The following is a 26,347-nucleotide window of genomic DNA, read 5'->3' as shown; positions in this document are numbered from 1 at the left end:
TTGGTGTTAATACATCTGTCAAACACACTGCTGCTGTTTTATGATCTGCTTGGTGTTAATACATCTGTCAAACACACTGCTGCTGTTTTATGATCTGCTTGGTGTTAATACATCTGTCAAACACACTGCTGCACTTTTATGATCTGCTTGGTGTTAATACATCTGTCAAACACACTGCTGCACTTTTATGATCTGCTTGGTGTTAATATGTCTGTCAAACACACTGCTGCTGCTTTTTACATCTTAAACTAGTAATTATTTTTCCATACCTTTCTAAGCTTACTCATATATACCTTTTATTTTATCCTTTAATATTTTTATAATACATTTTTAAATTTAAATTTTGATTATGGCACATTTTAGAATTACAGTAGGGCCCCACTTATATGGCAGGTTAGGTTCCAAGCTACTGCCGGAAAGCAGACATCGCCAGAAAGCAGAGCACCATTTTTTTCCATTTATCAATGCATATAAATGCCAGATAACAAGTTTACACTAACATATATTAAGTTAGCAATAGAACTAGGCATTAAAAACAATAAAAAGTAAAATACACGCACACACTACACTCAATATTTACCTCAAAATATTTGTAGTCTTAATGTAGGGCAAAAGGTGAATGGTATTTACTGTAAGAAGTCAGGTGGTGTAGCCCTCCTGGCCATCCCACCCACACATGATATACTAAGACGCTTAAAGCTCCCTAGAGTAATAAAATGCATATACAGTACACTCATTACTTACCTTAAAATATTTGTAGTCTTAATGGTCTTAATATAAGGTGAGGTGAAAAGTATTTATTTGTAGAAAGTCATGTTTGGTAGGTAGGGTAGGGTAGTCCACCTGGCCATCCCACCCACTGTAAACAAATGGATGAAGCGTCTGGTTATGGTTGATAAACATTCATACAAACACCTTACATTGTGTACAAGTTGTCTCCACACTGGTACAGTAGAATAAATAAAGACCAATACTTCCATTCTCATGTAATATTTAGAAGGAATGATGATCTGACATTATTATTAGAAATTATTATTAGTGCAAGTTGTTGTTATTATTACAAATTATTATGATAATCATAATAAAACAAGTGCTAGACCCACAAGGGTCATGATTAGCTATAGATAGAGTGAAGGAATATGAAATAAATAAATTTCTAGTTAAGTTACTGGCGTTTCACTAGAGAAAATGTAATTCTTCCTACCACTTGGTAAACGAATCTTATATTTATGTCAAGTTTTATATTGTGGGGGTATGTATCATGTTTATGTTACATAGCGTGTTCATTATATAATTTTCAAAAAATATCGTAGATGGATTAATAGAAATGTCTATATTAGTGTAATATATGACATTTAATGCGCCCAACAGAATACATGTACAGTGGACCCCCGCATAACGATTACCTCCGAATGCGACCAATTATGTAAGTGTATTTATGTTAGTGCGTTTGTACGTGTATGTTTGGGGGTCTGAAATGGACTAATCTACTTCACAATATTCCTTATGGGAATAAATTCGGTCAGTACTGGCACCTGAACATACTTATGGAGTGAAAAAATATTGTTAACCGGGGGTCCACTGTATTATTATTAATATGGCGTCGAGTAGAGAGACGAGACTCTTAGTGATTTTAATGAGTACCTGCATGCCAGCACAGTTTGTAAGTATATTTAGGTACAGGTACACATAAGTTTAATTATCAGAGTACATATAAAATATACAATAACTTTAAAACAATTGAAAATTTGGAAAGTTTCCAGACATAATAGAGAAATGTGCTCACAGAGAATGTAAACAAACTGGGTGGGGCGCGCTGTGTTTGAAAGACTGCTTGCCGTATAGCAAATTTTGGTCATAATTTGAAATTGCCATATTAGCGGAACACCGTAAGGCAAAATGCTGTAAAGCATTTCTCCTTAATAATGATAAAGCAGTCAATATTGATAAATATTGACTGAAGCAGTCAGTATTGACTGATGTTAAAGTTTCTTGCTTTTGTTTTGCATTATGAAGCAAATGGTTTTAAGAATGTTATTTGAGTATACTGTCTGTAGTTTAGTATCTTCATGAAAGAAAAATACAATGATTGGCATATTTCTGCTCAGATATGTTATTGGAAAGTGTGTCTTTAATCATTTGTCATGAGTAAGATCACAGACCTTGTTATGTAGTTATGTAATTTTTAATCATGTACCCTACTAATTGATCATGTTTAATGTGTAATGAAATCTAGCTACAAACACATTAACGTGCTTTCCATGCTGGCATTATTAACCCTTTGACTGTTTCGGTCATATATATGCGTCTTACGAAGTACTGTGTTTGATGTATATTTTTTTTTTTTTTCAACAAGTCTGCCGTCTCCCACCGAGGCAGGGTGACCCAAAAAAGAAAGAAAATCCCTAAAAAGAAAATACTTTCATCATCATTCAACACTTTCACCACACTCTCACATTATCACTGCTTTTGCAGAGGTGCTCAGAATACAACAGTTTAGAAGCATATACGTATAAAGATACACAACATATCCCTCCAAACTGCCAATATCCCAAACCTTTCCTTTAAAGTGCAGGCATTGTACTTCCCATTTCTAGGACTCAAGTCCGACTATATGAAAATAACCGGTTTCCCTGAATCCCTTCACTAAATATTACCCTGCTCACACTCCAACAGATCGTCAGGTCCCAAGTATCATTCGTCTCCATTCACTCCTATCTAACACGCTCATGCACGCTTGCTGGAAGTCCAAGCCCCTCGCCCACAAAACCTCCTTTACCCCCTCTTTCCAACCCTTTCGAGGACGACCCCTATCCCTCCTTCCTTCCCCTATAGATTTATATGCTTTCCATGTCATTCTACTTTGATCCATTCTCTCTAAATGACCAAACCACCTCAACAACCCCTCTTCTGCCCTCTGACTAATGCTTTTATTAACTCCACACCTTCTCCTAATTTCCACACTCCGAATTTTCTGCATAATATTTACACCACACATTGCCCTTAGACAGGACATCTCCACTGCCTCCAACCGTCTCCTCGCTGCTGCATTTACCACCCAAGCTTCACATCCATATAAGTGTTGGTACTACTATACTTTCATACATTCCCTTCTTTGCCTCCATAGATAACATTTTTTGACTCCACATATACCTCAACGCACCACTCACCTTTTTCCCCTCATCAATTCTATGATTAACCTCATCCTTCATAAATCCATCCGCCGACATGTCAACTCCCAAGTATCTGAAAATATTCACTTCTTCCATACTCCTTCTCCCCAATTTGATATCCAATTTTTCTTTATCTAAATCATTTGATACCCTCATCACCTTACTCTTTTCTATGTTCACTTTCAACTTTCTACCTATATATATACTCATAAATTCTAGCGGCTTCAAATCAAGCAGGAGAAAGCTGGTAGGCCCACATGTGAGAGAATGGGTCTGTGTGGTCAGTGTGCACCATATAAAAAAAATCCTGGAGCACACAGTGTATAATGAGAAAAAAAAAACTCCGACCGTTTTTTTTTTTAATTAAAATGCCGAATATGTGGTCTATTTTTGTATAGTATTTATGGTTGTGTTCTCATTTTCTTGGTCTCATTTGATAGAATGGAAAACATATAGAAATAGAGGTGATTTTGATTGGTTTTACTATAAAAAGAACCTGGAAATGGAGCTCAAAGTAGGGGAAATGCTTGATTTTTGCCGATGTTCAAAAGTAAACAAATGATGTCATTGTCCAATAATGTCCAACTAGCCATTCTAATATGCAGTCATGAATGGGTTGACATTATTTGTATAATTATTACAGTATTGCAGTAGTCTGCATAACAGTAAATCTTCTATTTTTTGTTTGAATAAAAATTCAAAATAGAAAGCAAGAGTAATATCAGAGGGGCCTGGAGACGTGACTGATGAACAAAGAAAATGTTATTTTAGAGCCAGGAATGTCTGCATTGCTCATTCTGGACCTTATTTTGAAATTGTTATATTTTTTAATTTTCATGAAATTTGCCAAATTGTAAATTTCTGACCACGTTATTGGGTAGTTGAAATTGGTAAATGTACTCAATCGATAGAAAAAAAAATGGAGTTCTAAAGAAATAGCTATGAGTTTGGTCGACTGGAACAATGGAATTAGCCGAAAATAGGGCTCAAAGTGGGTGAAATAGCCGATTTGTAAGTGTCGCCGAGGTCGCTAACTTCACGAGAGCGTAATTCCGTCAATTTTCCATCAAATTTCATTTTTTTGGTATCATTACAACCGGGAAAAGATTCTCTATCTTTTTATAAGAAATAATAATTTTTTTTGTTGAAACTTTGCGACACCAGGAGACACCTCAGGATTGGGGGTTGCGACAGTCAAGGGGTTAAATGTATGCATGACTTTGGAAATACTGCATCAAGGTACTCATTAACATTGTTGAGTGAGTGCATGACTTTGGAAGCACTGCATGAGGCTACACATTAACTTGTTGAGCAAGTGCATGATTTGGGAAGCACTGCATGAGGCTACACATTAATGTTGTTGAGTGAATGCATAACTTGGCAAGCATTTCAATTTGGTATGAACTACAGCCTCTCCTCACTTAACGATGGAGTTCCATTCCTAAGACCATGTCATTAAACGAATTCGTCGCTAAGTGAGGAGCATACTATAATGGTAGTGGGTTTGTGTCAACCATCTTTGATATTGTTTTAATGTCACTTTTGCACCATTTATAACATTTCTGGTATATTTTTAAATGTTTATATAGTAGTGTACTGTATATTGAAATAAACAGAGGAAATCAGCTCTAATATACAGTGGAACCTCAAAAATCGAACTGCTCCCAACACAACCAATTATGTAAGTGTATTTTTGTAAGTGCGTTTATAAGTGTATTTTTGAGGGTCTGAAATGGACTAACCTAATTTACATTATTCCTCATGGGAATAAATTCATTTGGTAAAGGCACTTGAACAGCCTTCTGGACCAAAGAAACTTCGATATTTGAGGTTCCACTGTACATTATTTAGGTATAAATTCTGGTCAGAGAACCCATTGTAAGTCCAAGGCGTTGGTAAACAAGTACATCGCTAAGTGAGGAGAGGCTGTGCACCGAATTTGCCATAGTGTATTTCAAAAGCCAGTTTTATTAAAACTGGAAATATTATGTTTATTTAAAAAAACCACAAAAATTTTAAAAAATTTTATATTTGAGGACACTTGTAACGTGAGTAGAGTGAACTCACATATACGTAGAGCAAGTTACATTCCCGAAATCAGTCATTTTGCGATGTCACGTGAATAATATATGGAAAAATAGGGTTGGACTCTTAATATGTCAAAAAAAAAAAAAAGGTAAACATAGTTTTGAAGTGCTTATTTCATAAAAATAATAAAATTTTTGATACCTTACATTGCAGATATCATTGTGTGTTTATTTTGAAAAGTGTGGAGTGGGCCGATACCACCTTACTAGGCTAAGCTGGACATAGTGGGCACAATACAGTAAAACCCCCCATATCCGCGGATTCAGTTTCCACTGTTTCAGTTATTCGCAGTTTACCACTGCCCAAAAATATTAAATGGAAAATTTCAGAAATAAAAGATTCACAAGTTTCAAATTGGGAGCCATTCTGAGTAACACAGTGAAACCTTCTTGCTCTGTCACGGTCAGTACATATATGGCTCATCCCTCATTGCTCTCTGTACCCATGCTCGCCCATAAATGCCTGTTGGAAGAACTAATATTTTAAACTCTTCCCAACTATTGCTGAAGAGTGAAGAAAATCAAGTAGCAAGGCAAGTTGACGGAGAGGGATTCATCAGTATAATTAATGAAGCAGAAGAACATTGAGAAGTGTTGACAAATGAGGTATTATAGAACTTGTCAAGTCATCGACAGAGGAAGAGGAAGAAAAAATTGAAACAGAACCAGCAATGTGGACGTTGGAAAAATTTGGCAAAGTGTTTCAGATTGCGCAGACTTTGTCCCTTAAGCTGTCCAAGTGTAGATCTATGTTTTTACTGCCAGTGCTCCGAATATTTTGGGAAAAAAAGTTTTTTTTAATTGAAGAGGGCAATTTTCTGTGTAATAAGACCAAACAAAAATTTTAGGGTCAGTACTTACTGAGATATAAGGTCACGAAGTTGGCACTGGATGCTCACCTGACGGCAGCATGGAGTCCTGCTGCTTGCAGAAGTGTTGCTGATATACCTTATTTTCTCGTTTTTAATTTATATAATTTTTATGTTCTGATAATTACAATTTATAGTAGTTTTTGTGATTTCATAGTCAGTCTTTGTTCTGACACTAATATTAGGTACTCAGATAGTCACAAACACACTGACAGGTGAACATTTTCACCTGCCTTGGTCACATCCTATTGTCTAGAAATGTATACAAAGTATTTATAGGTCCTAGCAATGTTTTAGACATGCTGGAGTATATATGAAACTCCTTGAAGCATGGTGTAAGACGAGTGTCACTCCACTGCTGACAGTGCAGCAGTGGAATGACACTTGATGATCATGCACTGCCTTGGCTTTATTTGTTTTCACTGTTTCACATAAACATGTCTGTCTATCTGGCTCTGTCTGCTTATCTGTCTGTCTGCCTGCCTGTGTGTGTGTGTGTGTGTCTGTCTGCTTGTCTCTGTCTCAGAAAGCCACTCATGAACCAACAGGTATTACACACGATACAGAGTTGTCATGTCTGATTCTAGATCGAGTGAAAGTGCGTGTTATTTGCCAGTCATTTTTATTATGCCTTATATCTGTAAGTGCAGTATAGCACTTTGTTGTGATTTTTTGGGTTATCCTAGGTAATTACACTATGTATGATAGTGTACTTACGTGTACCTGTGAGATAGAGGCAGAGATAGACAGAGACAGACAGAGAGACAGCCAAAGTCAATCAGCCAGCCAGCCAACCTGCCGAACACGTTATTACACATGTTCCAGAATTATTTCTCTTTACTTAGGGCATAGTTATAGGACATTATGGCAGGATGACACTACCAGTGGTATCAAAATTGAAAGGATTTTGCACATGGGTTGTTATCAAGGTTTATGATATTTCCTCGACCACCTGTGGCCACATCCATCTCAAAGCTGCAAAACTCAGGGTCAACATCACTTTCCTCTTAACCCTTTCACTGTCGGTGACGTATAAGTACGGCTTACAAGCCAGTGCTGGTGACATATTAATACGCCAAAATTCTAGCGGCTTCAGATCTAGCAGGAGAAAACTGGTTGACCTGCGTGTGAGAGAATGAGTCTGTGTGGTTAGTGTGCACAGTATAAAAAAAAATCCTGCAGCACACAGTGCATAATGAGAAATAAAAAAATCCGACTGTTTTTGGTTTTAACTCGTAAATGGTCCAAGCAGATCTACGTTCACATGTGTAGTGCTACAAAAGTAGATCTAAGTTTTTTTACATATTTTCAAATATAACAAAAAAAAAAGTAGATCAAAGTTTGTTTTACACATTTTCAAATGTAGAAAAACAAAAAGAAGATATACTTTTTTTACATACTTTCAAATGTTGAAAAAACGTATATGTACGTTTGGACCGTTTACGGGTTAAATGCCGACTTTGAGGTGTCTCTTTATATTGTATTTATGGTTGCATTCTTGTTTTCTTGATCTCATTTGATAGAATGGAAGATATATTACAGAAATAGAGATGATTCTGATCGGTTTCACTATAAAAAATACCTTGAAATTGAGCTCAAATTAGCAAAAATGTTCGATTTTTGCCAATGTTCTAATACACAGTCATGAATGGGTTGACATTTACAGTGGAACCCTGAGTTTTGGCTGCTTTGAGTTTCGACCACTTTTTTGGCTAAATTTTGTCCCGAGTTTCGGCCATTGACCCATGTTTTGGCCAGCGTACCAGACCTGTCCACCTGCCCACACTTGCGCGCCTCCCCGCGCATGTGTCGTGAGCCAGTCTAGCTATATGTACTCGACTGAACATTACCCTGCACACTCATCCGAACATTTCACAATAAATTCATTGTGTTTAGTGCTTGTTTATTGATTGTGACTGTGAAATAAGCCACCATGGGCCCAAAGAAACTTCATAGTGGCAGTGAGGCAGTGGTTGAGGCAATAATAAGTCCTCCCTCTTTCCTCCTCTCTATCTTCCAGATGCCAACAAAAGTCTTCAATAAAGGTATGTAAATGTGATTTTAAATGTTTATTTATGTACTGTATTACTCATTTAATATTATATGTATGTTTAAAGTATTATATGTATATTAAACTATAGTTATTCTTTAGAAAATGTTTTTATGAATATTTTTTTTTTTTGGGGTCTGGAACAGATTAATTGTATTTACATTATTTCTTATGGGAAATATTGCTTCGACTTTTGGCTGTTTCGAGTTTAGGCCTAGCTCCTGGAACGGATTGTGTGAAATTGGCCAAATTACCAAATTCTGACCACTTTATTGGGTAGTTGAAATAGCTAAATGGGTGGTTTATTGTACTCACTTGATAGAACAAATGGAGTTCTAGCGAAATAGCTGAGTTTGATCACCTGGAACAATGGAATTGGCCGAAAATAGGGCTCAAAATGGGCGAAATCGCTGATGCATATACAGTGGACCCCCGCTTTACGATCAGCTCCCAGTGCGACCAATTATGTAAGTGTATTTATGTAAGTGCGTTTGTACGTGTATGTTTGGGGGTCTGATATGGACCAACCTAATTCACAATATTCCTTATGGGAACAAATTCGTTCAGTAATGGCACCTGAACATACTTCTGGAATGAAATAATATCGTAAGCCGGGGGTCCACTGTATATTGCCGAGACCGCTAGCTTCGGGAGAACATAATTCCATAAATTTTCTATCAGATTTTGTACTTTTGGTGTCATTACTGAGAAAAGATTCTCTATCATTTCATAAGAATTTTTTTTTTTTTAATTCGTTGACACTGAGAGCAAGTTTGTGAGCAGGGGTCTCGACAGTGCAAGGGTTAAAAGGGGAGTGTTAATACAACATGACATCAGTGAATTTCTCGTGTTTGCCATGCTGTTTGCTCTAGCTGGTGCTGTAGTGAACTGGTGCTCCCACGAGGTACTAAGCGGTCCCAGATTTTTTTTAATACTGCACACACCGAGCGTTAAGACCCATTTTATACTGACCAGGCATCTCAGGCCAGTCGTGCCAAATTTGGAGGCAGGAAAGATAAAACGTTGATCTACGTTTGGAGCGCTAGCAGTAAAAACGTAGATCTGTGTTTGGACAGTTTAAGGGTTAAAGGAAAAAATCCTGGATTATGATCCTTTGATGGAACTCAACATTAACCCTTTCAAGGTCGACAGGCCCTCTCCCAAACTTGTTGTCAGGGTCGAAAAATATTCGAAAAAAAAAATTCTTTTGAAATGATTGTTTTTTTTTGTGTGTGTGTGTGAGTATTATAGGCCAAAAAAAAATTTTTTGCAATGAACACTTACGGAGATATGGAGGCGTGAAGTTAACAGAAATTGAACTGCATACAGCAACATCGCCGACTGCCGGTCACCCGGTAATAGTTTTTTTTTTCCTGCTTTTTCCTTTTATTTTTTTAATTTATTTTTTCAAGTAACTTTTATGGCCTCTGAGACCAATATAAAGACTATTTGGTATATATTCACTCATTGTATACTAAACAATAACAGCACAAACTTTGCTGTTATCATATTCTCTACAAAACATGTTTACACAAACCAGCAATAAAAAATGTTGTTTATTACTATTTTTCTATCATATATACACATATAGAGTCACTGGACAGGTTCCTATAACTATAAAAGGTTCTGAAAGCTTGTAGTAGTGTTGGGGTGGACTTGTAAATATGCTGAGTCACCAGCGTAATTAGTGTCACAGTGACAAATAACACAATCACTCACCACCCTCACTGCCTGTCAACTTCCTCTTCACCCCACCAACCCACATGGAAATAAGTCACTGTCTGAATTTTTTGGGTTTTCCTAGATTGATGGTCTTCTCCTTCCCTCCTTCCTTCCCTCCTTCCTTCCCTCCTCCCTTCCTTCCTTCAGGTTTCCTGAGCATTGCTTCCAGTCACAAACTCCTCAAAACCATGAAATTCATCTTCACTGACACTTCCATCTGTGTTTGAACTGTCACTTGGGAACAAAAGAGCCCCAATTAGCCGAGGAGTGAGGAGTTTCTTAGCGCTAGACATGGTGAACAAGGTGTAATAAAATGGCTTTCCCACAATGCACCACTGGGTCTCAGAATTTTTTTGTACCATGCACACTGACCATGGACACCCATTCTCTCACATCTAGGACTACCAGCCTTTTCCTGCTTGATTTGAGGACACTAGAATTTATGTGTACTAGTACGTACTTCAATAACCCTAGCGTGTAAGATGTACTAGTACGTCGGAAGCCCTGAAAGGGTTAGTCACCCACAAAATCACTGAAGAATTAGAACCTCTCCAGAAAATGTTTGATGAGCTGAAAAGAAAATACAGCTTCCGGTCATGAATTTTTTTTTTCAAAAAGGTTGAAGAATCAACAATGTCCACTATCAATGATACCCCATCATCAGCAATGTAATGTCTTATTGTATATAATTTATCAGTTAAACTTTATTGTAGATATGTAAACGACAAACGACTTATATGTAGGGTTAACTATCCGCGGTAGGTCTTTGTATGTATCACCTGTGAATATGAGGGGATTACTGTACAGAAGGACCCCCTTGCTTTACAGCATTTTACTAATGCTGATGTTTTCAATGTATACCCATTCTTCATTTATTCTGATTCCTTTAGTAAACATATTCACCACTCACTATAAGCTAAGGATGAAAATATTTTAAGGTAAGTAATGTGTGTACTGTATATGCATTTTGTAGGCCTAGCTCTGTTGCTCACTGACCTAGTGAGGTCAGACACATCACTTAACCCTTTCTGGGTCCAAGGCCAAAATCTGAAGTCACGCACCAGTGTCCAAGAAATTTTGAAAAAAAAAAAATGATTTTTTCTTACAGAATTAAAGAGCATATTTTTGTGAAGGTAATAAAACAAAAAAAATTAGAATCTTATCAGTACTTACCGAGATACAGTGCCAAGAAGTTTGTAGAAAATGATGTGGTGGCGGCAACATCGACGAATTCCACATACGCGTATTATATTATTTTGTTGTTTTAGTTGTTTTTTCTTTTCTTTTCCAATTTTTTTCTATTCCTACTAACATTTGGGGCCTGAGAGACCAATACTGTATATAATTGATATATATAAACTCACTGTATTGAACACAATAACCGCACTCAAGTTATTATCATATTATTGTTTACCACTGTTGTTTATTACAATAAACATGCACAAATATTGTATAATACTAATGTTCTATCATATATTTACATATTTACAATCACTGGACATGGTTTTAGAACTGCTGGAGCTTGTGGAACTCCTTGAAACAAGGCACCATGCACAGAGGCACCTTACATTCCTCACACATAAACCGAGTGTCTTTGCGTCTTTGTTGCCGTCGTTTTGTTTGTGCACAGACAATGCATCTCTTCTGAGCAAATTTCTTTTGAGTTGAAGGAAGCTGTATTATGAAATGATCACCTTCTCTTCTCAAACGCTTGGGTATATTGTGATGAATTCGAGGACCATGTTGTATTGCAGGTGTTGTTACATTATGAGTTGTCTGACAACAGACAAACAAAATTCACCATACGGTGGTCTGTTACCAGTCTTTATTTGGTACATATTATATGCATTCAGCATTGAAATGTCCATGAGATGGAAGAAAAGTTTCATGTACCACTTGTAACTCTTACGAACACAGTCAACAAAACCAATCTGCATGTCACACTTGTCAACCAAGCGCATGTTTTGTGTATAATCAATCACTGTCACTGGTTTTCGAATACGTTCATTAGTCACTCGATCAACTTTGCCACTGTCTTGCATTTCATTACGGTGAATGGTTGTCAACAATGTGACATCTCGTTTGTCATGCCACCGTAATGCCATGATGTCATTGGCAGTAAACACCTGCACGTCATCACCACGAACACCTGCGTTGAGCCTGGGCATATGTTTACGATTAGAACGCACTGTGCCACACACATCTGTCTTGTTCACTCGCATGAAATCACTGAGTAATGGGCTTGTGTACCAGTTATCGGTATATAATATATGGCCCTTACCAAGATAAGGTGCCATCATGTTTCTCACTACGTCACCTGAGATACCCAATAACATCTTGGTATCTTTCAATGTTTTACTACCCGTGTATACAACAATATCCAACACCAGGCCACTGTCACAATCACAGAGTACAAACAATTTTATACCAAAGCGGTTCCTCTTGCTCGGTATATACTGCTTGAATGACAGTCTACCTTTGAACAAAATCAAAGACTCGTCAATTACAAGATTCTTGAATGGATAAAAGTATATCCTGAACTTTTGTTTGAGATACATGAAAACATTTCTAATCTTGTATAACCTGTCACTTCTGTCAGGCCTGGTTTTGTCAGAGAAGTGCAACATACGTAACAGTAAGATAAACCTGTTCACTGGTATTATTTCACTGAAGGATGGGGTAGAAATTAGCCGATCTGTGGACCAGTATGCTTTTATATTATGCTTATAGATGTGAGGCATAAGCATTATTGTTGCAAAAAGCAAATACATTTCTGCAACAGTCGTCTCTTTCCACCTGTGTAGTCTTGACTGTGGTGATAAGATCGTATTTGCCATGGTGTACTGAAAATACTTATTACTTTCCCTGGCAATAATTTCCATCAATGGCTGGTCAAAGAATAATTCAAAGAATTCCAGTTCATTGGCCGTGGTTCCAAGGGGACAGGTAGGTAGAATTCCACTTTGAGAGTCATCAAAGTGGTGAGGCTTGGGAACAAAATTGGGATTTTGCTGCCAATCCCACATACGGTTTTGTGGTGGATACTGGACATCATAGGCTGGTTGTACGGGTGGTTGTGGTTGTGGCGGGCTGGTGGCTGATGCTCCGTTTGTCCTTGAACTGACGAGTCAGCAGCGTGGGTCCCCGTGTGGCACGGTGAGTCACGCATGGCGGTACCATTACCACCACCAGCACCAATAACACCATCCACTGATGCCTGTGGCCCATCCATGCCAAGTGTAGCCACATCATCCTCACTATCACTACCTAAAATGGGTGTAGGGCCACGGGATGTACTCCGGGATGTACTCCGTCCCCTGGGCACAGCATAGGGTACACTACCCGAGCGCATGCGGCGGCGAACATACCGATGCTTCACTGGTGAATATGATTCCTCACTATCACTACTCGAATGATCGTCGAGCGCAATAAAATCACAATCCACGTCAGAATCATCGTCATTACTGAAGTCAGAGGCCTGGCCACGCGAAAATATTAGTTTTCTCTTACGTTTAGGAACACCCGACCGTGAGTCACGAGTGCCCAAACCAGAGGTAGAAGGTCGAGGATCGTCAGGGTTTTCCGCACTATTATCGATATCCTGGTCATTATTTTTGGTCACTAACTTATCAAAGCCGTAGAATTTGTCTTCATTTGCACTTCCATCAGTGTCAGAACTATCAGACAGGAAGAGGAGAGTCCCAATTTTCCGGGGAGTGAGAGCTGACTTGCGACGAGGCATGGTGAACAAGGGTGACTGAGCCGGCGTTCCCACAATGCTATGCAGGCGCCTAGATTTTTTGTTTACAGCACACACCCACGGCGCAGACCCATTCTCTCACATGTAGGCCTATGAGCGCTTTCGCGCTAAATTTGACGGCGCTAGAATTTTGGCATAGATCTACGGTTTGGACACTCACCGAAAAGCCGTAGATCTACGGGACGGACCCTGAAAGGGTTAAAAGTACCTTGAAATTGAGCTCAAAGTAGCAGAAATGTTCGATTTTTACCAAAGTTCAAAAGTAAACAAATCATGCTAAGCGTCCAATACACGTCAACTGGTGAGTCTAATATTCTTTCACAAGTGCGCTGATATTATTTATACCATTTCAACGCTAATGCAGTAGTCTGCATAACAGTAAATCTTCTATTTTTCGTGAGAATGAAAATTCAAAATGGAAAGCAAAAGAATGTAAGAGGGGCCTGGGGACGTGACTGATGAACAGGGGAAATGTATTTTAGTGCCAGGAATGTCTTCCTTGTTTATTCTGGACCCTATTTGGAAATTGGCATCTTTTGAAATTTGTGTGAAATTGGCAAAATTGCTAAATTCTGACCACTGTATTGGATATTTGAAATCAGTAAATGGGTGGTTTCTTGCACTCATTTGATAGAAAAAATGGAGTTCTAGCGAAATAGGTATGATTTTTGTCGACTAGTACACTGGAATTGGCTGAAAATAGGGCTCAAAGTGGGCAAAATCGCCGATGCGTAAACATCGTCGAGACTGCTAACTTCGTGAGAGCATAATTCCATAAGTTTTCCATCAGATTTCATACTTTTGGTGTCATTATGATCGGGAAAAGATTCTCTATCTTTTCATAAGAATTTTTTTTTTTTTTTTTTTTTTTTTTTTTTTTTTTTTTTTTTTTTTTTTTGAAATTTGGGGGACCCTGACAACAAGTCTCTGAGAGGGAATGTGGACCCAGAAAAGGGTTAAAGGCATAGTTTCACACTTAGGCTTCTGCTGGGGACCTTCAACATCACTGGTTTGTTTTTGTGTCATGACGATATCTAGTGTTGAGATCAGCTATGAAAAGCTACAAAACCTGGGGCAATGCAACACTAGCTTAGCAGTTTCAGATCATTTATATAAAGGGAATATGTCATCATGTACCAGACACATTGAAGAGAGAGAAAGAGAATGGTATGAGACGGGACTATAAACTGACGGCTGCAATGGGCGTAACTGAAGGCAAGCTAAGATGAAAATAAAAAAAAATTCTCTAGAAAGAAGCTTTAGAAACTTAGTTTTTTAATAATCCTCCATATAACAGACAAATAGGGAATTGAGTATCTGTTAAATCAGAATACTGTTAAAAAGTCAGCAAACAAATACACTAGAGTTCTCTATTGTGTACTTAGCATAGATGTACTGCATTGAACATTGAAAATAAAGGAACTAAAAGTATAATTTAACCAGTGAATTTTGCCCATAATTTTCTAAGTCAGTTATATTGGGGTTTACATATCTCCTAACACTTTGCACTAGAATTGCAGTTGCAAGTTTGTTCTTGGGAAGCTTTTGAAAACAGTGCAGAAACAACATTTAATGGTTCTTATATAGTTTTACTTGGTGTTCTTTGGGCAGCCTTCATTACAGTTATTAGCTTTAAAAATTAAGTGAAATACAACTGTTTCTGCTGTCCTTGGAGGCACAAGTTGAAATACATAGTATCACAGCTATTCTGTAGTGTTGAGTTTTTTCATGAGGCAGCAGTTGGTTCTTAACCCTTTCAGGGTCCAGAGGCCAAATTTCAAAGTGCACACCAGGGTCCAAGAATTTAAAAAAAAAAAAATTTATTTTTTCTTATGAAATGGTAAAAAAGCTCTTTCTGAAGGTAATAAAACAAAAAGTACGAAATTTGATGGAAAATTTACGAAATTATACTCTTGCGAATTTTGACGTGTCAACGATATTTACGAATCGGCGATTTTGCCGACTTTGACTACCATTTTAGGCCAATAACATTATTCCTGTCGACCAAATTCTTAGCTATTTCACTAGTATTACTTCTATTCTATTGATTGAGCACAAGAAATTGCCAAGTCAACTGTTTCAACTACAAAATAAAGTGATCGGAAATTGGTAATTTGGCCAATTTAACACAAAGTTCAAAGTATTCCAATTTCAAAATAGGGTCCAGAATAAACAATGTAGGTATTCCTGGCACTAAACTAACATTTCCTCTGTTCATTAGTTATGTTTTGAGGCTTCACAAATGAATTCCATTTTAATTTTTTATTCACATAATGAATTTTTATTCAAAGCAAAAAATAGAAGATTTACTGTTATGCTATATTGTAATAATTGTATAAATATCATCACCACATTTGTGAATGTATATTAGACCCACCAGCTGACGTGTATTAGATGTGTGAAGTCGTTTGTTTACTCTTGAACATCGGCAAAAATTTAACATTTCCTCTACTTTGAGCTCAGTTTCAATCCATTTTGAGTGCTAAAACCAATCAAAATCATCTCTATATCTGTATCATGTCTTCCATTCTATCTAATGAGACCAAGAAATCGCAAATACAACTATAAAAAACATACGAAAAAACACTGCAAAGTCGCTGTTTTAATCGAATATCACGGTCTCAGTTTTTTCTCTCGTTATACAATGGACCCCGGCATACGATATTAATCCATTCCTGAGAGCTCATCGTATGCCGAAATTATCGTAAGGCGAATGAATTTTCCCCGTAAGAAATAATGGAAATCAAATAAATCCGTGCAAGACATCCAAAAGTATGCAAAAACAAGTTTTACTGTGTGAAATATTAAGTTTAACCCTTTGAGGGTCGACAGGCCCTCTCCGAAACTCGTTCTCAGGGTCGGCCAAATTTAAAAAAAAAAAAATTATTTTCTCTTATGAAAAGATAGAGAATCTTTTCCCGATCATAAAGACACCAAAAGTTTGAAATTTGATAGAAAACTTACGGAATTATGCTCTCGCAAAGTTAGCGGTCTCGGCGATGTTTACGCATCGGCGATTTTGCCTACTTTGAGCCCCATTTTCGGCCAATTTCACTGTACTAGTCGACAAAAAACATGAATATTTCGCTAGAACTCCATTTTTTCTATCGAATGGGTGCAAGAAACCACTCATTTATGAAATTCAACTATCCAGTACAGTGGTCAGAATTTAGCAATTTTGCCAATTTCACACAAATTTCAAAAGATGCCAATTTCCGAATAGGGTCCAGAATAAACAAGAAAGACATTCCTGGCACTAAAATGACATTTCCTCTAGTCATTAGTCATGTCTCAAGGCCCCTCTTATATTCTTTTGCTTTCCACTTTGAATTTTTATTTTCACAAAAAATATAAGATTTACTGTTATGCAGACTACTGCATTAGTGTAAAAAATGGTATAAATATTATTGGTGCACTTGTGAAAGAATATTAGACTCACCAGTTGACGTGTATTGCACGCTTGGCACGATTTGTTTACTTTTGAAGTTTGGTAAAAATCGAACATTTCTGCTACTTTGAGCTCAATTTCAAGGCACCTTTCTTTGTAAAACCAGTCAAAATCATCTCAATTTCTGTAATATGTCTTCCATTCTATAAAATGAGACCAAGAAAACTAGAATACAACAATAAATACCATACAAAAATACACTGCAAAGTCGCTGATTTATTAAAAAAAAATGGTAAAAAATTTTTTTTTCTCATTATGCACTGTGTGCTGCAGGATTTTTTTTAGACTGTGCACACTGACCACATAGACCCATTCTTTCATATGAAGGCCTACCAGCTTTCTCCCACTAGATTTGAGGCCGCTAGAATTTATGAGTACTAGTACGTCAAAAACCCCTACGCGTAAGACGTACTAGTACGACGAAAACCCTCAAAGGGTTAATGCACAGTAAGACGAATTAATTTTCCCCATAAGAAATAATGGAAATCAAATTAATCCGTGCAAGACATCCAAAAGTATGAAAAAAAAAGTTTTACTGCGTGAAATATTAAGTTTAATGCACAGTAAGTACTACTCTACTAACAATAGAATACATGACACTTACCTTTAATGAAGATCTGGTGATGATTGATGGGATGGGAGGAGAGGAGAGTGTTGAACTTATTGTTTAGAAGAGGAATCCCCTTCCATTAGGACTTGAGGTATCAAGTCCTTTTCCGGGGTTACTTCCCTTCTTCTTTTAATGCCACTAGGACCAGCTTGAGAGTCAGTGGACTTCTGTCGCACAACATATCTGTCCATAAAGGCCTGTACCTCTCGTTCCTTTATGATTTGTCTAAAGTGGTTCACAACATTGTCATTGTAATAGTCACCAGCACGGCTTGCAATAGCTGTGTCAGGGTGATTTTCATCCATAAAGGTTTGCACCTCAAGCCACTTTGCACACATTTCCTTAATCTCTTTTTTCAGTTCCATACTAATTTTCATCCTTTTTACCACAGGGATGGCACTAGAAGCTTTCTTGGGGTCCATGGTGACTTTATTTTGTAGTTACAAGCCCTAAAAACACTGGGATAATGTGAAATGTACCGAATATATGCGTAGATGCAACCGCACTGGCTGGCTTGTGAACACTGGCGCTGAGGCCACATGTGGGACTCGTCTCAGACGAATCGCGTGAGGCGAGTTTTTTAACATGAGACGAGGCAAAATTTTTGCGTTAAAATGTATCGTATGCCGGATTTAACGTATGCCGATGCCATCGTATGCCGGGGGTCCACTGTACACTGTGTGCTGCAGGATTTGTTTTACGTGGTGCACACTTACCACATAGATGTATTCTCTCATATCTAGGCCCAAATTTACCACTCAGAGCTTATCAGAGTGAGCTGAGCTCATGGCGTAGATCTACGGTTTGGACCCTGAACGTAAAGCCGTAGACCTACGGCACAGACCCTGAAAGGGTTAAGGTTCTTTCACAATGTGTGTCATAACATTTTCTTTTTAAGGTTTTATCACCAAGTTTGCAATAACATGTTGTATTTATGGCTTGGTGTGTGAGCACTTGTGAAGGTACTCAATAATAACACTCACAAATTATTATCATTATTATTATTATTATTATTATTATTATTATTATTATTAGTTTTAACATGTCCCTCTCCCACCGATGCAGGGTGACCCAAAAAAGAAAGAAACACTTTCACCATCATTTACACATAATCAGTCTTTGCAAAGGTGCACAGATAAGACATTTCAAATGTCACTCCAAACAGCAAATATCCCAAACCCCTCCTTTAACCCTTTCACTCTTCAGATCCCTGATCTGAAACTTGTCTCCAGTGCCTTAAGAATTTAAAAAAAAAAAAATAGGCTTTTTATTATGAAGTGATAGAGAATCTTTTTCTGACGGTAAAAAAAAAAATATGAGATTTAAAGGAATTACACTATCTCAAATTTCGCTGCATCAGCGATATTCGCACATCAGCGATTTTTGCCCACTTTGAGTCGTACTTTAGGCCAATTACGTTGTTCCAGTCGACCAAATTCTTAGCTGTTTTGCTAGTATGTCTTTCATTTTATCGAATGAGCACAAGAAATCGCTCAATCAACTATTTCAGCTACCCAATAAAGTGATCAGAAATTGGTAATTTAGCAAATTTCAGACAAATTTCAAAATAGGATTTAAAATAAACAATGCAGGCATTCGTGGCACTAAAATAACATTTCCTCTATTCATTATTTATGTTCCTATGAATTACATTTTGATTTTTTATTCATACAAAAAATGGAAGATTTACTGTTGAGCAATGTTGTAATTGTATAAATATCACAACATTCATGAATGCACATTGGACTCCCCAGGTGGATGTGTATTGAACGAGTGACGTGATTTGTTTACTCTTGAATATTGGCAAAATTCAGACATTTCTGCTACTTTGAGTTCAGTTTCAAGCTACAGTATGTATTTTCAATCCTGAAACTAATCAGGACCATCTTTGTTTCTGTAATATATTTTTCATTCTATCAAATGAGACCAAGAAACTGAGAATACAGCCACACAGAACACAAAAAGTAGTAGCAAGCAGGGCAAGATCCAGCATCAGTGAGGTCAAAAGCTCAGTGCCCCAAGGCACTGTCCTGGCACCTCTGCTGTTTCTCATCCTCATAGCGGACATAGATAAAAACACCCGGGACACTTTTATATCATCATTTGCAGATGACACTAAAATAAGCATGAAAGTCACTGCGATAGAGGACACTGAAAAAGTACAGGAAAACATAAGCAGGGTTTTCCAGTGGGCAGTGGAGAACAACATGATGTTCAATGGTGTTAAGTTCCACCTGCTTAGGTATGGAAAGAATGAAGAACTCAAAAGAAACACTGCGTATCCAGCTTTAGTTACGCCGTATCTCTAGCAAACACAAAGATATTGTTTTTTGTTGAGTCCCTGGTTATGTTGACATGCAGGGCAATGAACAGGCAGAAACTGCTGTACAGTCAGCAGTACATGACCTCCCAGTTTCATATAGAGGTATTCCATTCACGAACTATTTTGCTGTAATTGCTGTCCCCCTTCACACATGTTGGCAACAACGTTGGTCTGATCTGCTCCATAACAAACTACATTCTATAAAACCATGTATAGGTTTCTAGCTATTTTCTTGTCATCATTGTTGAGGTTGGGAGTCTACTCTCTCCTGTCTTCACATTGACCACACTCATCTTACTTAGGGGTATCTCGTGGAGAGGCACCCTGTTCCTCTCTGTGAGAATTGTCAGGTTCCAGTTTCTGTTAGCCACATTCTGTTGGACTGCCCACTCTATCAATGAGCCTGCAGAGTTTACCTCCAATGTCGCGTCTGCTCTACTGCTCTTTATTTACCTTCCATTCTTGCTGATGGACCTTTCATTAACCCAGACACTCTCATTGACTTTTTGACAGTCTCTGATTTACTACACAAACTCTGATGATGATGGTGTACCTCTAGCAATCCCCTCAGTTCTTTCTACCTCAATCTCTTGTTACCCTCTACCCCTGCACTATCCACTGCTCCGCTGCACTCCATAACCTAATAATCATCCCTCTCCCTCTTGCTACCCAATACCCTTGCATCCTTCCCTGCCCTGCTGTGCTGTATGACCCTTGTGGTTTAGTGCTTCTTTTTTTATTATAATAATCAAAAGGAACACTACAAAACTCAAGAGGGTCACCAAATAGAACGAAAGGAACACGTAAAAGACCTGGGAATAATTATGTCAGCCGACCTTTCTTTTAAAGACCATAACAAGACAAAGATCACGACAGCCAGGAAGATGACAGGGTGGGTATGGAGAACTTTCAAAACAAGGGAAATAATGCCGATGGTGACACTCTTCAAATCACTAGTGCTCCCTCATTTAAAATATTGGTCAGTGCTGATGGCCCTGTTCAAAGCAGGAGAAATATCAGAGCTGGAACAAATACAGAGATCATTTACAGCTCACATTGAGCCAATTAAACACCTAAATTACTGGGAGCGCCTTCAAGTCTTGAACATTACTCGTTGGAGCGGAGGAGAGAGAGATGCACAATAATATATACGTACCTGGAAAGTACTCAAGAGCCTGGTCCCAAATCTGCATACTGCCAAAACAACATACTGGAGTGAGAGATATGGGAGGAAGTGTAAAATAAACCCAATGAGGAGCAGAGGTGCGGTGGGGACAATAAAGGAACACTGTATCAACATATATGGTCCCAGATTATTCAACATCCTACCGAAGTTCCAGTATCTGTTAACCACATTCTGTTGGACTGCCCACTCTATCAATGAGCATGCAGAATTTACCTCCAGTGTCATCTCCACTCTGCTACCCTTCTTTTACCTTCTCTTCTTGCTGATGGGCCCTCCTTTAATCCAGACTCTCTCATTGCCTTTTTGACAGCAACTGATTTACTTCACATTTTTGACAGCAACTGATTTACTTCACAAACTCTGATGATGTCTCTGGCACTCTACTCAGCCCTTTCCACCTTAATCTCTAGCTACCCTCTACCCCTGCACTATCCACTGCTACACTTCATAACCTAATAATTATACCTTTCCCTCTTACTACCCATTACCCCTGCTTCCTTCCCTGCCCTACTGCACTGTATAACCCTTGTGGTTTAGCGCTTCTTTCTGATTATAATAATAATAACGTCCTACCAGAAGATATCAGAAACACGGCTGGAACAAGTGTAGAAGCCTTCAAGAGGAAACTGGACAAGTACCTCCACCAGGTGGCAGTTCAACCAGGCTGTGATGGATATGTGGAGGCAGCAGGCCTCCAGCAGCAACAGCCTGGTTGACCAGGCAAGCACCAGACAAGCCTGGCTCATGTCCGGGCTTGAAGAGTAGTCAAACTCGAAGCTCTTCAAAGGTATTTCATAGGTATAAAAACCATACGAAAATACAGCGCAAAATCACTGTTTTAAATTAAAAACATGGTCGCAGTTTTTTATTCATTAAGCACTATGTGCTGCATGTTTTTTTATATGGTGCACATTTACCACATAAACCTATTCTCTCATATCTAGGCCCAGATTTACAACTCACAGCTTATCTGAGTGAGCTGAGCTCATGGCGTAGTACTACGGCACTGACAGTGACCTCAAAGCTGTAGTACTACGGCACAGTCAGTGAAAGGGTTAAAATGCAAGCATTGGCAAACTGGTTTCCCTGAATACCTTCACAAAATATTACCCTGTTCACACTCCAATAGCTTGTCATGTCTCAAAAACCACTGGTCTCCACTCTTATCTAACACGTTTTAGACATGTGAAACTAAAAATTATTAGGAAAATTTAACAAAAATTTTAAGTTGAGTTAGTTCCCTTTATTTGAAATATTATTTTTTCTCAACATGTTGACACACAAAATTGATGTGTTTCTAAGGACACAGTACAACTAGCCTTCATTGGCTTCCCAAGCATGGGTAACTTGAAGTTTTTGTTTTTATAAAAGTTTTGATTGAATTGCTTATACAACTTTATAGTGTTAGCATCATGGTTACTTGTTTATGAAGTTGAGTGATAATTTAACCTAGTGTGATGCATGTATGTAATCAGGTGATGGCAGCTGGTGGAAACCATACTGTATTAACCAAATTATAATATTGCTTTTTTGCTTGGGGTGGTAAGTATGCAGCAAGCATGAGCACTGCTAACATGAACTAGTTAGCTAGTGAAGGATCATAGTTATGTGACCACATTGTATAAGTGTGGAGTGTTGGCTTCATCAGCAGTTATGCATTACATTTGCTGATCTTGTCTTGGAAGACATTGCTAAAACAAATTACACAAACATTGGCCTAAATTCCTACATGCCATTATCTGTAGTATTTAGCATGGTATTTTGTTAATTTGAACATTAACCCTTAAACTGTTGGTCACTTTGGTCTATTCAGTGCTGTGTAGGGAAAAGTTTACTATAGATCTCTACTTCCATGAGCAGAATAGTTTACCATGGAGATGTACAGCAGTGTGGGGATCATCTTACCCATGAGATCTACAGCCATGTAAGAATCGGCTCACCATAGAAAACAATACAATGTTTTGTAAACAACTGTATCATACGAATTACAAAAGAAATTAACATAGTGAGTGTATTAAGGTCCTCATAGGCAACAGTTTGAAGGTTAATTTAGTGATGATATATTACAATGCTTCTTTTTCTATTTTAATTAAGATAATCCTTTCCAAAAATTCTGCAGTTGTTCGCCACAGTTTTAATAATCATATTTCTAAGAAAAGCTTGGCTTGTGGGGAAAATTAATACTAATATAAAATTTGGTGTATTACCAGTGGTTATGGTACATATTATAATGAAAAGACAATGTCTCTTTCACCATTGGAACATTATACAAGTAACATAATTTCTATTACTTGGATACTTTACATTACTTAGACATTTTACAAGAGTGACACTGAATAAGTTTACAGTGTAAGCAAGTAAGTTGTGGGTCAACGAACAAGGGAGAACACTAAAAAGCATCCAGTTGAATGCTGCCATATTTGCTTGCATTGTGTGGAGTGAGTGGGAGATGTTGATATTTATGGCATTTTGGGAATGAGTTTTTCTGGTTGTTAATGTTGATGCAGTAAGATGTATCTAATATATATTTTATGTGATTTCCTTCAGAGCCACCCTACCAGTGGGAATGGATGAAACCTCACTCAGTGAAGCTAGTCAGGCCCTCGATGAGGCCAATCACAACAGGTTGGTTCACCGCTCTTAAATTTAATAAAAAAAATGTAGATTAACTAGATTGTGTACTGAATAACTCTTGAAGAGTTTTCTTATTAGAGCTAATAAATAATAGGTAATATTATGTTCAACACTATATGACACTCAAAAATAATTAAACAAGCATGTGCACAAATTTGTCCTTTTTTTTTTTTTTAAATTTAGACTTTTCTGTGTTTATTTCCATAAATATTTAATTTACATATGGCACTGCAGTAGCTCATTCATAATGTTAGTGATGCTATAAATACAAAACTCTTGTTTTATTTTATTTATTTTTTATTAACACATTGGCCATTTCCCACCAAGGCAGGGTGGCTCAAAAAAGAAAAACTCTCATCATCATTCACTCCATCACTCTTGCCAGAGGCATACCTTTGAAGAGTTTCGAGAGTTTAACTACTCTCGGAGCCCATCCATGGGCCAAGCGCATGCTGTCACCACAGTTATAAAACTGCAACATTAACACCCCTCCTTCAGAGTGCCAGCACTGTACTTCCCATCTCCAGGAATCAAGTCCGGCCTGCCGGTTTCCCTGAATCCCTTCATAAATATTACCTTGCTTTCACTCCAACAGCACATCAAGTCCTAAAAACCATTTGTCTCCATTTACTCCTATCTAACACACTCGCACACGCTGGAAATCCAAGCCCCTTGCACACAAAACCTCCTTTACCCCCTCTCTCCAACCTTTCCTAGCCGACCCCTATCCCTCCTTCCCTCCACTACAGATTTATACACTCAAAGTTGTTCTATTTGTTCCAACCTCTCTACATGTCCAAACCATCTCAATAATCCCTCCTCAGGCTTTTGGATAATAGTTTTGGTAATCCCGCACCTCCTCCTTGTCTCCAAACTATGGATTCTCTGCATTATATTCACACTACACATTGCCCTCAGACATGACATCTCCACTGCCTCCAGCCTTCTCCTTGTTGCAACATTCACCATCCATGTCTCACACCCATACAAGAACATTGGTATAACTGTGCTTTCATACATTCCCCTCTTTGCTTTCATGGATAAAGTTTTATCTCCACAGACTCCTCAGTGCACCACTCGCCTTTTTTCCCTTGTCAGTTCTGTGATTCACCTCATCTTTCATAGACTCATCTGCTGACATGTCCACTCCCAAATAGTATCTGAATACATTTACCTCCTCCATACTCTCTCCCTCCAATCTGATATCCAGTCTTCCATTACCTAATTTTTTTGTTATCCTCATCACCTTACTCTTTCCTATATTCACTTTTAATTTCCTTCTTATACATACCCTATCAAACTCATCAACCAACTTCTGCAACTTCTCTTCAGAATCTCCCAAAAGCACAGTGTCATCAGCAAAGAGCAACTGTGACAATTCCCACTTTGTGTTAGATTCTTTATCTTTTAACCCTGCACCTCTTGCCAACACTCAAGCATTCACTTCTCTTACAGCTCCATCTATAAATATATTTAACAACCATGGTGACATCACACATCCCTGTCTAAGGCCTACTTTTACTGGGAAATAATCTCCCTCTTTCCTACATACTCTAACCTGAGCCTCACTATCCTCGTAAAGGCTCTTCACTTCTTTCAATAACCTACCTCCTATTCCATACATTTGCAACATCTGCCACATTGCCCCCCCTATCCACCTTATCATATGCCTTTTCCAAATCCATAAATGCCACAAAAACCTCTTTACCCCTATCTAAATACTGTTCACCTATGTTTCACTGCACATGCTTGGTCTACACACCCCCTACCCTTCCTAAAACCTCCTTGTTCATCTGCTATCCTGCTCTCCATCTTACTCTTAATTCTTTCAATAATAACTCTACCATACACTTTACCAGGTATACTCAACAGACTTATTCTCCTATAATTTTTACTCTCTCCTTTGTCCCCTTTGCCTTTATACAAAGGAACTATGTATGCTCTCTGCCAATCCCTAGGTACCTTACCCTCTTCCATACATTTACTAAATAAAAACACTAACCTCTCCAAAACTATATCCCCACCTGCTTTTAACATTTCTATCTTTATCCCATCAATCCCATCTGCTTTACCCTCTTTCTTTCTACCCACTGCCCCATGCACCTCCCCCACACTCACAACTGGTTCTTCCTCACTCCTACAAGATGTTATTCCTCCATGCCCTATACATGAAATCACAGCTTCCCTACCTTCATCAACATTTAACTATTTCTCAAAATATTCCCTTCATCTTCCTGATACCTCTCACTCTCCATTTAATAACCCTCTTCTCCTATTTTTAACTAACAAATCCGTTTGTTCCCTAGGCTTTCTCAGCTTATCAGTCTCACTCCAAAACTTTTTCTTATTTTCAACAAAATTTGTTAATAACATCTCACCCACTCTCGTATTTGCTCTCTTTTTACATTGCCTCACTACTTTCTTAACCTCTCTTTTTCTCTCCAAATACAGTGGAACCTCCACTCACAAGTTTAATCCACTCTGT

At 38.0% G+C, this 26,347-nt stretch overlaps 1 protein-coding gene across 9 annotated transcripts in view; it reads left to right on the top strand.

Annotated features, from left to right (window-relative positions):
* The window catches only part of hppy (MAP4K3-like protein hppy), a 344,184-nt gene that overhangs the window by 226,546 nt on the left and 91,291 nt on the right, over positions 1-26,347 (top strand). For all 9 annotated transcript variants that reach the window (XM_070092488.1, XM_070092484.1, XM_070092486.1 and 6 more), the window contains one exon: positions 23,776-23,853. In XM_070092488.1, coding sequence (XP_069948589.1) covers positions 23,776-23,853 — 78 coding nt within the window. The remainder of the gene's footprint in view (positions 1-23,775; positions 23,854-26,347) is intronic.

Source organism: Cherax quadricarinatus, chromosome 39 (assembly GCF_038502225.1).
Source record: "Cherax quadricarinatus isolate ZL_2023a chromosome 39, ASM3850222v1, whole genome shotgun sequence".
NCBI lineage: Eukaryota > Metazoa > Arthropoda > Malacostraca > Decapoda > Parastacidae > Cherax > Cherax quadricarinatus.
Note: the sequence above shows the minus strand (reverse complement) of the source record. Positions and strands in the feature narration are given on the sequence as shown.